Here is a 13,667-nt window from a genome sequence, read left to right as displayed (position 1 = left end):
GTGGAATATTTTTATTTACTCCTTTCCTTTTCTGGCATGTCTTGGCTTTAATGTATTTGTAAGTACGTGGAAAAGCCTAAGCTGCCAAGAAGGCTTTCCAGTTGCCTAAGTCACTGTGCAACTATACATCCTTTTGCATTATTCACAATCTGACTTCATGCCTCAAAGGCACAAGTGTAGATCTCTCATTTAAAAGAACAGGTTTGTCCATAATGAGGTTGAGCGTAGGCAGTACATTCCCTGGCCAATTATTAAAAAAAAAAAAAAAAAAAAAAAGAGGTTGGTGTTGGTACAAAGAGTGTTAAACTTGGCTATGTGCTTTACTGTTTCATTAGCAACAATGGTATAATCTGCAATTAAGTACCGCTTGTGTTACCAACCGCTTGCAGGCAGGATGTCACTGTTTTTATGAGCAAGGATAGTTCTTCACAAAGAGTTGTGCACTCATCATTGAAGAGAATCCCTCAGGTAATAAAGATAAATTCTTTATTTTCAGCTAAGCTGCTAGCCGTAGTACTCAAGATACCTACAATGCATATGAATTACGAGGTCAGCATTCAGATGTTGAGATAAAGCACCAAAAAGAATGGAAACATTCTTTTCTGTAGTCGTGTGTCTGAACATTACTTGAAATACCACTCAGGAGAGCAGTTTATGGGTTCTTCCTTCCAAAGAGTCTTCAGACGCTGGGCCCAAGCAAGCAGCATCTCCTTCCTTTTCTCCTCAGAGACATATTCTGGAGCAAAGCAGATGTGAGGCTCAAGGACTTTGACACCACAAAAGTGCATAATGCCATGCTAGATCCAAAGCAAACAGAGAAATGCCTCAGTTAGCTTTTCACTTTCAATTTGAGCATGTGCAGTATTCAGTTCTGAAACTTCCTCTGACCTGATACGGCAGGTTTTCTAATTCTGTGCGTTTTTCAGGAGAAGGGAAATAAATTGCACAAGTTCATTGTTTGCCTTGGCAGTTTGTGTTGAAAGCTAGGCATTATGCAGAATGACATACAACACACTGAAGGATAAGGTTAACTTAATTTATTCTGCTCTGTGAAATTTATCTTTAAGTGCTATTAAACCCATAGAACTGTTCTCTTCAGCTGCCATATTCTATTAAATTTGCAAAGATCAGAGACAGCTTGAAGTTCATTACGTTGCTTGAATCTCCATGGATTGTTCAGGGTTGCAGTACATCTCTCATCTACTTTTAAGTATTTTTTAACCTTTTGCCTCTAGCATAGCCACACAATTCTAAATGAGTATTTTTGCCTTTGAAATCAGCTCAACTTGCCTTTTTCCCTCCCTGTGTTTCTGAATTTGCGGCTGCATATAGCGTTCTTTGTGACGTTGACTTGCAAGCTGTGCAGCTAGGTAGCCTTGCAAGGGCACACAGCTAGTAATCAAAATGGCTAGGGGACCAGGGAATTTCCAGTAAAATTAAAGCACATCCATTGTATTATATCAAACACTACTTGTCACAATTTGCCTTACCACTTAAATTCCTGAAAGCACTACTACCACCTCTAGCAAAAGGGTAGCAATAAGAAAAGACATGCTAACTGTTGTATGCTGATCATTAATGCCAGGGTAATGTGCGAGTGCCCTCCTGTCCCGCATCCTACATGAAACAGGTAGCTACGAGGAAAAGAAACCCTGTGTGCCAGGGCTAAAGGAAATCCTATTACACTAGAGAAATTAAAAAGATAGACATTATAAGCTTTCTCTAGATTCCAATTTGGAGGAAGAGGCACATAACAAATTTAAAAGTCTGTGGACTCTTAAAGAAGTTTCAGGGTTTTAGGGCCCAGCGATAACTTACAGATGCTTGTAACTGACTAATTATTTTTAATTATAGAGCTAACTATGAATATATTTTATATCAAATAAACATCAATACAATTGCTAAAATAAATAATAAAAATTAATGCAAACAAGTAACAACCAAATATTCATATGCGCTACCTGCATGGGCCACAGGAGATAGCGAATATCACCATTGATACCTCCTTTTGCATACATCTCTTTGCTTCCTCCAGTGGTGAAAGAAAACAGGGCTAATTTATTCTAGAATTAAAAACAACAACAACAAAAAATGCTTAAGAAGACTATTTGAATAGTTCAAGAGAGATTCATGGGAAGCTGGACAGCATCAGTTTCTGCAGGAGGTGTCCCCTTCCCCAGCCCTTGAGTTTAGCAGCGACTCCGAGTCACAGACTGAAGGCATGCACCTAAACAACAGACTGCATGCCAGGGCTTTGGGCAGAGGCTGATTAGAAAGAAAAGGAATTATGTGTACTGACACCCGTGTATGAAGCAGGGCTGACCCTTGTTCTCTCCTATGAAATGTTTGGAAGACTCTGGCTGGAAAGCACTTCATGACCGTGGATATCTTTATTCCTCACTTTCCCGAATGCAGAAATTGTGTGCTACAATCCCTGTTCAGATCTGGGCTTGCTCCTCACTTTCAGAACATTCAGGTGTTCTAAAACCACGTGTTTCTTCTGATTCTATAACTCCGGTGTTGGCCATGGGCTGGTGCTTAGCATTTTTCTCTGTCTTAGCTCCCATAATTAAAATTAAAAAAAAATATTTTGGGTGGCATGACAGTGCAGTATCACAACTGCCTTGCTTCTAATCAGTAAGCAGCTATGTGGTTGGGGATTGCTCTTATTAATCTAAATGAGGCAGCTATTTCTGAAATTTAAACCAAGTGAAATGGTTGCAAGATCAGAAATTACATAGATTAGAGAGAATACAAATATGAAGCTAATATTGGTTATTTCTGGATGTAGTGGTTGTTACCAAGTAAGATCCGTCAGACAGCAGGTAGAAGTTCTCTAGAGGTATTCCCAGTGTCATGGAGAATCAAAAAGTTGTGAATTGTCTTCCAGAGATACTGATCTTGCCTAATTTATAAGCCACAGAGAAGAAAAGGCTGGAAGGAGACAGCTGGGACAGAGGCCCAGAATTTCCTACACTGAGTATTGCAGGTTTCTGATTAAGTTTTATAGTTTAATTACAACCTTTGGCATCTAATCCCAGAACACGAATCTTTGTCATCTATTCTAGTATGCTGCTTGTTACAGATTCATGCAATTCTATGGCGGTGAGAAGAATGTCAGATTACAGTTTTAGAAAATGAATTGATTTATACTGTTTTCAAAATGCGTGCTCTTCCAGTATACCATGATACACCTACCAAATTATGAAGCCCATTTTGCAGGCCAAATAAAAATCTCTAAGAGGTTGCTTAAATCTTTGGGAACCACTTCATCCTCATTATAGTACTACCTTTCAGCCAGTTTTAACAAGTCGGGGGCACTCTCAACACATTATCAAAGCTTTATTATAGAGAGCTGCCAAAATGGTCACTTCATCAAATTAGGATCATTTTCCAGTTACTTTATGATACCCAAACCATGTTCCTTATCTCTATGTGTTCTCCATATCCTAACCACAAACACAACAGCTTGAACCTTTATCTCAAAACCCAACCATGTAGCATTTTATATTAAAAACGCTTTTCTTTTTCCTAGACTTGCCATGGATACAAAGTTTCTACCTCACATTTTGTTACTGTACTCTCCTATTTACACGTATCAGAATATTTTACCTATAGAATTATCATTACAGAACTGTAAGAAGAGTGCTAAGGTTGACCTAAACCCATGGCTTTTCTTAGTTTGTGTAGAATAAGCAAGAACTGATTGAAAATAAGAGTCTGTCACCAATACTTAAGTCAAACTTCCCCCACATGCTTTATTGAAGTATTTTTATTTTGAAGATGAAGTTTCTGTTGATGCATGATGTTGATGGATGATGTTAATCATCCATCTACTCTGGAATACCGTAGTGTATAGAGGGCTAGGTGCTAGCTGTCTGGTTGGAAACATGTTGACCTGCTACAGCCGTGCTAGTCTGAACTAGTGTATTTAGCCTTACGTAATAATCAAGCACAACTGCTTCAGGATGCATGACACTTGCCTTCTTCCCCCTCAACTATAAAGTGATTCATTTTATTAATGTCTCCCTTTTGCAACATTTTGCAGAGAACTCATATCTGGAAAGTGTTTTGGAGAAAGGTGAGGGAATCGGTCCTTGTAATAGACTAGAAAGAAGTTTTTGTACCTCCTTGTGCTACCATTAGAGCAATTGTTGTGTGCTGCTCGGGATACATTTGGATTGATAAGAAGTTCAACTTCCAAGTCCTGAATTAATGCAAGTCTAATACTGAAGGCCGGAATAAGCCAGAGGTTTCAAGAAAATAAGTAATTCCTTCACAGAAAAAGCTATGGTCTGCTTTCAGCAGAGCTGAAAGTGAAAGCTTTATACAAACATAATGGAAAAGAAAGACCACTACTGAAGCGCACTGCAAAAATCTTGGTCTTAATAAAACACTTTCAGAAACATACCTTCAGCAAACCGGAATCATAACAGTTTGGGAATTCGTGAGCAAATCCTTGGACCAAGACTCTGTCCATCCAGCCCTTCATGATTGCTGGCATGCTGAACCAGTACAAAGGAAACTAAACAAAAAGGAAATTACCTCGTTAACACGGAGAATCTAGGGCATCCTAAGGCCTGGTCTATAAGCAGTGCCCTATTCTCTTAATCTGTTCAGATCTTGTACACGCCTTCTTACAGGAAGGAGAGGCCGTAACTATGCTCGGCAAAGATATCTGAAGTGCTTTCTGTTTGTGGTAGTCTCAGGTACCTAGCTAAACAGCTACAGTGCATCAACACCATGGTGAACGTGAGGGCTTCCACACAGGTGAAAGCTGGAAAACAATAAAGCAGGAAGGTGTCACTTAGTTCAGACTTAAGCCTGTACGGAATTGTGTCTCCGATTGTTGAAATGCAAAAGGAACGTATAAGCTAATGGTTAGTGCTGCCAAAATGGCCACAGAGAGCCCTGTTACCAGGACTGACATCTGGCGATCTGTTCTGATCTGACGGTCCTCTGACAAGTGCCATAGTATCTGACATGACGACCCCTACTGAGAAGATAGCCTCCTCTCTAACAGTAGGGCCCTGTTCCTCGATCCTCCAGTTAGCCCATGGGTCTACAGCCTAAAATTATCATGTCTTGTTTGCATTGTCTTGAATGCTCAATGGACTTCTGTTCTAGGGTGTATTGCTCTTCTGAAACCTTTGTACACTTTGCAGTATAAAAGAAGAAATTCTGTTAGAAGCTTATGTGCATATGGCTTAATTCAAGATGTAAACAATGTGGAAATGGCCAATCACCATGATCTTTGGAAGTGGTGAGCTTAGGCTATAGTAAATTTTAAATTACTTTGCGGTATCTTTAAGAGGTTTTTTTCTTTCTTTTCTTTTCTTTCCAATTTTTATTTTTATTTATTTTTTTTTTCTGCACCAGAACACACTCAACTCCTCATAGTATTTTAAGGACAGAAAGTAGAAAGCTACCACTTCCTTCCAGGGATGTTTTAGTAATCTCAGAAGCAATATTGTGAAAATTATGACGGTGTATGTTGAAATGCTTGCTTGAGATATAATCGCATCCTAGATTTCATCTAGAATGGGACAGTGGAATCTATATAGGCTGTGCCTAAGGCCAACGGTCTGACTGTGAATATGGTCAGATTATTTTTTGTTTTTATTACACAGGGCCTCCCAGCCATCAGCACTCTAGAGGACAGTACATTGTGTGTACTTTATCCTTGCTATTGACTGTGTTTGCACAAGCAGTGACACATTTCACCCTCTACGCTACTGATCCCACTATTTCATTTAGGAGCTACTCTGCACCCAAGCATCTGTCTCACACAGGGAACATTGTTTCTACATTGTGGGGCTAGTATTGCTTTCTGTGATATCCCTGTGCCCCGTGCACACCAAAGACATAACCGGCACAGAGTAGAGCAGTGGTGAGGTGTAATGATCATTTATCAAGTCCAGACAGTGCTTCTGCAACTCAGCAATGGACGAGGGCAGCACGGTTGGGAAAGTCAGAATTCCCCAGGCCTGCTGGCTGCTCCCAACTGCTCGCCCAGAAAAGAAGCCATGCCCTGCTTCCTGCTGGCCTGCCTGATAGCCATTGTCATATACCTCTTTGTGCATCCAGATACTGAATTTGGCCCAGTACTGGTGAGTTACTGGATTTGCTGTCATATAGCTACTCAGGTAATTGTACTACTGATCTGTGCTTGTTACTCTACCATTACTTAGAGATAAAGTCTTTGTCCCTACAGCTGATGGTCTGGTGTCTGTTACCATATCCCAAGTCTAAAACTTGGCAGGGTCACCTCAAGGTCCTACACACATTTCTGTGTATAGATGTATGCTTGCTTTTCTTGTGCTCCCAGATAAGAGGATACCATCAGGCTGCCTGATAATATGGCATGGTTCTTATATGTAGAATTATAGTATTATTTCGCACTCGATCCTTTCCGGTCTGAGTTGCTCCATGCAATTGTTTTAGAGTGCAGGTGGCATGAGGAGCAGTCTTCACAAAAGTAGTCTGATCGTGTAGTTTTTGAATGTTAATTTTTCAGTGAAGTGCAGGTATGAATTTTACTTGGGTATTTTAAAGATCTGATTTCGGATGTCTTCCTAGTCAACAAAAATGTCACTGTGGAGCCATTATTTGTGTGAAAAATTCATATTGTGCCAAAACAAATAATGCTCACACATGATCTAGTATTTTTGATATTTTTTTCCTAAAACACACATCATATCAGAAAAGCCTGACACATTGAAATTGCTATGTTGGGTAAAAACTATTCTATGTTGACGGCTGAGCTACCGCCTGTTTTTACTCCGGCTAGATTCAATGTTCCTAATGAAATCTGTAATCTTTTCACTTACTGCTGCTTGTGGTTTAACCCTGTACGTTACAAATGAAGTCTTTTAATACAATTTAAAATGATGACCTGAAAAATCAGCAAGTCTGCTTCCTGCACCTTCTTCTGCTCTTCAATCAAATCATCGGACAAACCTCCTCTCTTGTAAGCTTCCCAGGTCTCCACTCCGTAATTGAACTCATCTGAGTTGTGCAAGCAATCTGTGGATAGAAGGTCATGGTCATTGCTTTCTCCATTCCTAGCCCTGTAGCCAAGTAAGAATTAAGTACAGGTTGCGATCTACAGTTCTAAATAGAGCTACTGCTTTCTGGTTTTGTTCCTTTTTTTTTTTTTTTTTTTTTAATGCTATTCCGTATCATCACAGCTGACAGATGATGACTTGACTGTAAACTGGAGAGGAATAGATTATCTCAGAGTACTAGAACTTTTACCTTTCTGTAGGAGACAGAATAGGAAGTGCAAAAAGGGGACCTAAGCTTGGCTCTAGACTCTGGTGATGCAGGTAGGTGATTTACGAAGATTTAAGAGAATTCTGCTAATTGCTCTGCCTCTGCATTAGGGATTACTGAAACCCCTCAACAGTCACAAGCACTATTGTAGCTGCTTTTCAGCCTCTCTAGAAACACAGCAGGGGCTGGGGAACCAGTAAAGGCTGGCTCTGCTGACTCTGCTACAGTTGGGTGAGCTGAGTCAAGGGTGTCTGAACCAGACATGCACATTCATTCCTGCTGATTCAACTAGCAGATGGTCAGCCTCTAGCAGAAGGACAGGTGACAAGCAGTGGAAGGTGGAAGTAGTAACCTCTTGAACTAAACTAGGTACATCATAGAATGGTATGTGAAACGAACATCAGAGGTTGATTCTGGCAAGTGCTAATGCATTTTTGCCTCTCAGTAATCTTACTGTGAATCAAGGTTCGTATTCAGGAGTGGACTTTTAGAAATGCTTACATTTCAATGTTAATAAGTTCCTTTTTCTTTTTTTTTTTTTTTTTTGGTCAGTGCTTGCATTAGACCTATGCTATTTCTTTTTGATTCTTGTTCTAGAGTGTCAGCTATCTCAGATTATGTTATAGATTTGTTTTTCCTGACCAGAAGAAGTACTGGGGCTAAATGCTATTAAAAGCATGGTGGAACTTTCTTAATCATGAAGATACCACATAAGCCTAACAAGATCGTATCTGTTCTTAAGTCTCAGATGCAACATCTAGTCATTTTTAGTAATCGTGCACTATCAAGGTAGCTGGAAGGTGCCAAAACGACTCAAAAGCCTGTGTACTTGAGTGCCTGGAGCTAATTTGCTAAAGGCATTTGTAATATTGTTCATTAAGAGAACATGTTTCTTTGAATGTCTCCTCAGTTGATTGCAAGTACCAGGAAAACAATACCATTCCTCATTCATTTTGGTCTAAAAGCAAAACATTATTTTACAGGTCTGCACTACACACGTTTCCTCTCCGTAATTGAGGAGCCGTTTTTCATCAGATTTGTTTAAAAACAGGTGATAGTTATGTTCCTACACTGACATTTCTTGGTCAGTGCTTACAGAAAATAAAAAACTAGGTCTTGTTATTTGGGGTATATTTGCACAAAATAATAGCAACTATTTTTCAGAATGCACCTAACAGCATGGGTTCTAGATTGTTAATGCAGCAGGATAGACAAGATTAAAGTCTGTCTCAAAAAAAGTATTTTGGCTAGACTCACCAACAATGTCGTTTCTTGTTGCTCTTGGCTCAAACTGCATCGCGTATAAATCAGACACTGTGACAGTGCAGCCCTGTTTGCTTAATTCTTCCACAGCAACCGTCTTCAAAGATCCATTCAAAGACTTGGGCTCTTGATGTGCGTAGACTATCAGGACTTTTCTCCCTGGAGGCAGAAAGAAAAGCAGAAAATACCTTTGAGGAAGGCAGATACAGAAGAGTTTGTGGAGCCAGGGCCAGGCTTTTCATTTTTCTGTACTGTGATTTTCGAGCAGCACGGAGCTGATAGTGGCAGCATTTGACTCCTGCTCAGCAGAGGAACTAATCAGTAAATGCCTCCCCACCCAATATTGTGCTATGCTGGGTTTTCCTAGGCAGGGCTTAGTGGGCTGTAGGTGCCTTTCCATAGCAGGCCACACTGCCCTATATCAGTGCAACTCAGGGCTTTCACACTTCTCCTCTGGCATGGTCCGTCCTCTTGAGTCAGCATTTGTGTACAGCTGATTCCTTCAAAAACTCTCACCCTACACAAAAACAGAACAACAAACAGCTTTCTGCTGGTTTAGCTCCCTGAGCTAAGTCAGACAAGCTACAGAGCAAGAGTGAGGGACAGGATGGGATCAAAGCAGTGCCAATTTACGTTCCCTCAGACTGTTGCGGAAACAATTTCTGAGAGTTCAGGGCATTCTCCTACTGCATTGCAGGTTCCCTACGTCTTCTGTTGCCATGCTGTAGTGCTGTGCAAGTGCCAGCCTCAGGGTAGATGTTTAAGATGCCACTATCCCACTTCAGCATCTTCACAGTGACTTCAATAGCAAGTGACGTGATTTTTTTCTTAGATGTGGCAATGAGCTGTCTTGTATCTCAAAATAAAGCAGATTTAATCTAAACTGAGTGGCAAGATGGATACTTTAGGATGCAGCTTCTTAAATTGATCAATAAGGGGTATTAGAGCTTACTTGTTCAAATTCTTATGGTATGTAGCCTGTTCAATTTTAATAATTGTCTAAAAAAAACATTCATCACTGAACAAGGGAAAGGTAAAATATTCTTATGGGGTAATATGTTTGTACATATGTACTTAAGAGGATTTCCAGGGATTATTGAAAATGTCTGGATCCGCAAAATATGCAGCTCTTGGTTCCTATCTGCCAATCTGTAACAGGTATCTCCTGAATTCAGTGGACACAAGCTGTATGCCCCAGATCACCACCAGGGCAGCAGGTAGGTTTGGGGTGTCAGAGATACAAGAACCAGTGCTGAAGGCTTGAAAAAACAAAGCCTATTTTTTTAACATAAATTTTAAGAGGTAGTAATTTCTACAGTGTGCTTGGCATCCTGCATGAAATACTAGCTTTGCTAGAAGTCTACTACAATTTGTGGTTAGATGCTACCACAAATTTAACAAGTGTATAAACTACTTAAACCACTGCTCGCTCACTCCTTGTAAGAGCAGTTACCTTTTTGCTGTTCTTGCTAGCTCTCAGCAAATAAGTGGTTCAGTGGCTGGAGATGACGAGCTCAGAGATGCCATAGGATTAATTCTGCAAGCTGCTAGTTTGTTCCCCTTGCAGTGGAGTTGAGGGCACTCTAACAGTGGAGAGATTAGAGATTTCAAATGCATGCTTTACTGAAGAAATTGTGGTGATTTGGAAAAAAAAAAAAAAAGAAACAAAACAACTTTAGTATCACAAGTAAACACTACAGGCATTCCATATAGCAGCGTGCCCAGGACCTAAGCGAATAGCATCCTTATTAGTATTTTTTCTTACCTGCCATTTTCCAGCAGCACTCAGTCGCTTCTGTCCTGAGAATCCGGCACGGCCTGTAAACTCAAATGACAGATTTGTCCGTGTGAGAAGCACCGCGAGCAGGTGCACGGACAGCCGCCGGCGCGGTACCACCCGGCTGGGAGCGCCGTGCTGTGTGGTGCCGAAGGGGCTGTAGGCCTGCGGGAGGGCGGGCAGGCCGTACGCGTGCTCCTTTGGCAAATGTTGCTGAGCTGGCTGACCGCCGCTGAGCGAGCACGTCACCTCATGTTCAGCTCTTGGCAGAGGCCACCGAGTGCCCGGTGGAGCAGTTGTTGCTGCACTTAGCAAAGCGCAGCTCCCCGCTCGGTTAACGTGGACGTGCTGCGTCACTCCCCAAAGCTTCCCCAGAGGAAAGGCAGAGAGCGCGCTTGTTTTTTCCTCTTTTCCTCTAAAAACCAATGTCAGGCCCACTGGCCCCCCTGTCTCCCGTGCCACCCATCCGGGGGAGTGCCGCGGCCCCCCCTGCTTCCCCCTGGGCCTTTACCCGCAGCGGTGCTGGGGCTCGGTTCGGACTGGAGAAGCCGGGGCGGACAGCAGCTGATCGGGCCCCTGGCACCGAGCAGTAAGTGGCAGGGCTACCACCCGCGTCCTCTCGCAGCGGGTGTGCAGAAAAACCTCCGTGCAAACCTTGCCCTGCTGGTGTTTTCCACCAGCTGTGCTCCGTGGTGCTGCGTTAGGGGAGACACAAAGCCCTCAGCCGTCTCCCCGGCTTCTCCGGGAGAAGCGCACAGTGCTGCTGGCACTGGGGACAGCGGTGTCCAGAAATGGGAAGTGACCCTGGCGGAAACTGGGGCTACAGCAGTTGCTCAGCAACAGTCAGTATGCTGAATATAAAACTAGAGCCCAAATTCTGCTTGGTGACGCTCTCCTGCTTATGTGGGAAGCAGCGTGGTAAAGAACCAGACAGGGACTCAAGAAACACAGGTTCAATTTACTTTCTCTCAGGTAGGATGATTTATTTTTGTCTTTTTGTCCCCTCTGGTAACAGAAGTAATGAGATGATCTGATAAAACAGTGTTTCAACAGCTCAGGGCTGTTTGTATGCTGTTAGCAAGTAGAATTCACTTTTGTGAAGACTGGGCAAAAGCTAAGAAAGAAGCTGAAATGGCTGTAGCCCAAAGACTGTAAGTTTTTTATTTTATATATCTTTATATATGTATATATATTTTATATCTCATATCAATGGCCAAGCCAAAAATATTTATTGTCCTTCACCCCCCCTCGCCCCCTAAGCATAAAGTCTACTTATGGTAAGACAAGGGAAACTAAAGGAAAAATGCTAGTAGTTTACATACTGTACCTAGACAACATTGTTTGACATACCATATAATATAATAACTCACAGAAATAGCAAAGAAAAAAATTACAAAGCACAATAGCAAAGAAAAAAAAATAAAAAAATTACACTGTGCCTGTACTTCAGGGAGCACATTTGTGATGCATCAGATGGATGAACATGTATGTTAAAATATTTCACAGATCTATACGAAGAAAGATATTTTACTACCTGGTAAATAATAGGCTTTTGAATGGCAGATATTGCACCACTGTAGGTGAGCTGTAGTTTCAGCTTTGAGAAGTTTATGAATTTGTAGAGCGTAAAACCATTAAGTATTTCTTCACATAAGCCTAAAAGCCAGTGATCTCATTGTAGAGGTAAACAAACAAAAAAACCCACCTTATTCCTTGGTAAGGCTGTAAAAGTTTACATGACTAGTTCCCATGTTAATTCCTAATATACCCTGAAATCCATTCTTCTCAAATTTTGTTGGACTTATCTCTAATAATTTTATAAAATTAAAAATAAAATACTTTCAATTTCCTGTTTGTCTTTGGACAAGGCTCCTTATAAGGATTTCAGAAGCCAGATTCAGCTATTTCTTAGCAATCACATCAGCACATTTATCAGAGCTCTCAAGAGAAAGTTCAGGGTGATTTGGGGAATCCATGTATTTTTGCATTTTGGGCAACTCTGTAGGACAGAGTGGAGCTTCTTGTAGCCTCCTTCACCCTCTTTTACTCCTCCATTTTTAAAGTTACTTAGCACTCAGGAAAGTGTTACTGTAGCTCAAACACCCTCACAGGACAATGCACCTCTGCAATGAGAATTTCGTTTTGTAGGTTGGGAGTGTTTCTTAATCCTCTTTTTTTTCTCCTTTCTTCCTTTCTTCCTTTCTGCATTTTCTATTACTCTCTCCAGTCCTCCCTTACAATAAGATTTTTTCTTTACCTGTTAACATTTTTTCTCTCTAAGGAGTTAATTGCTAATTAGCAATGAGAAAAAGTAGCTGTGACTAAACTGGAAGAAAATTCTCCTCTCCCTCTCAGCCATCCATGAGCATTGACTGAGTGAGTTATACTTCATAAGAAATTTGAATGTTTACAACCTCACTGACTATTGATTGGCACAGATTGTTTTTGTCTTTAACACAAGACAGAGGACATGAGAAAATAAAAATGACAGCAGAGATTCAGACCAAGGGTTCATTCCACCTAGTATCCTCTCTTCAACCCTGCTCACAAGTATCTGGCTATGAAAGAGTAAAAGCAGAGTAAGCATGTAGGATATTCACCCCACTGCTCTCTCAGACTGCAGCTATCTTCGTCTCAGACCTGAACATGTAGTTTGTATGGTAACCTCCAGTTTGCCTCTCTGCACAAGATACTTTGCCCAATCTCCCTGTGAATCCGTGCCAATTGTGCAATGTCCCTGGCAAGGACTTCCACAGACTTATTTTCTGCTATGTGAGGAACAACCCCTTTTGGCTATTTCGCATCTGATTCCTACCAGCTTTGTTTGATGCCCTTTGGTTCTTGTATTGGGTGTGACAAAAGAACAACTATCCATCTGTGCTTGTCTCCTCTGTCCAAAGGTGATTTTATGGACTTGTACCGTGTGCCTCCCAGATTACCTCTTTTCCAGATAGAAGAGTGTTCTTCAGGTGCTCTTTGTTTGGAAAGTCTTCTCTACTTTCAGTCATTCTCATTGCTCTTCTCTGCCCTTTTCCAGTTCTGCTGTATCATTTCTTGAAATGAGGGAACCAGATCTACAGATGACATTTACAGTATGGAGGCACCTTGGATTTACCTGGTTGTGTAACGATTTTCTCTCTTCTGCTCTCTGATCCTAAAAACTATCACCATAAAATTTGCTTTCTTGATGGCTACCAAGTGCTGAGCTGATGCTTACATGGAATTATCTGTCATTATTAGACAGCTTTACTCCTGGTTGGTGGCAGTCAACTCAGAGGCCCTTATTTTAAATGTTAGGCCAGGTTTCTTTGTGTCCCATGAGCGTCTCTTAAGATTTGAAGAGACTGAAAAT

At 41.2% G+C, this 13,667-nt stretch overlaps 1 protein-coding gene across 9 annotated transcripts; it reads right to left on the bottom strand.

Annotated features, from left to right (window-relative positions):
• Nucleotides 1-472: 472 nt before the first annotated feature.
• Nucleotides 473-11,125, bottom strand: NQO2 (N-ribosyldihydronicotinamide:quinone dehydrogenase 2). 9 transcript variants are annotated; one of them, XM_013193578.3, is made up of 8 exons: nt 10,827-11,120; nt 10,304-10,363; nt 9,992-10,121; nt 8,533-8,697; nt 6,896-7,026; nt 4,412-4,525; nt 1,962-2,063; nt 473-797 (listed from the first exon to the last, which is right to left on the bottom strand). In XM_013193578.3, exons 4-8 carry the CDS (start codon nt 8,570-8,572, stop codon nt 624-626), a joined length of 561 nt encoding a protein of 186 aa, XP_013049032.1. In that variant the 5' UTR covers nt 8,573-8,697; nt 9,992-10,121; nt 10,304-10,363; nt 10,827-11,120; the 3' UTR covers nt 473-623. The 9 variants fall into 9 exon arrangements, with proteins under 9 accessions (XP_013049032.1, XP_013049033.1, XP_013049031.1 ...); XM_013193579.3 differs by having other exon boundaries at nt 9,992-10,161; nt 10,304-10,356; XM_013193577.3 differs by having other exon boundaries at nt 10,304-10,356.
• Between the last annotated feature and the right edge of the window lie 2,542 nt (nt 11,126-13,667).

This window comes from Anser cygnoides, chromosome 2 (assembly GCF_040182565.1).
Source record: "Anser cygnoides isolate HZ-2024a breed goose chromosome 2, Taihu_goose_T2T_genome, whole genome shotgun sequence".
NCBI classification, from domain to species: domain Eukaryota; kingdom Metazoa; phylum Chordata; class Aves; order Anseriformes; family Anatidae; genus Anser; species Anser cygnoides.
Note: the sequence above shows the minus strand (reverse complement) of the source record. Positions and strands in the feature narration are given on the sequence as shown.

Excerpts from the sequence above, each read along its gene's own strand:
- NQO2 (XM_048050195.2), bottom strand. Across the intron at positions 7,027-8,532 it reads AACAAGAAACGACATTGTTG|ATTGCTTGCACAACTCAGAT; the intron begins GTGAGTCTAGCC and ends TTCTATCCACAG. Across the intron at positions 4,526-6,895 it reads CAGACTTGCTGATTTTTCAG|TTTCCTTTGTACTGGTTCAG; the intron begins GTCATCATTTTA and ends CTTTTTGTTTAG.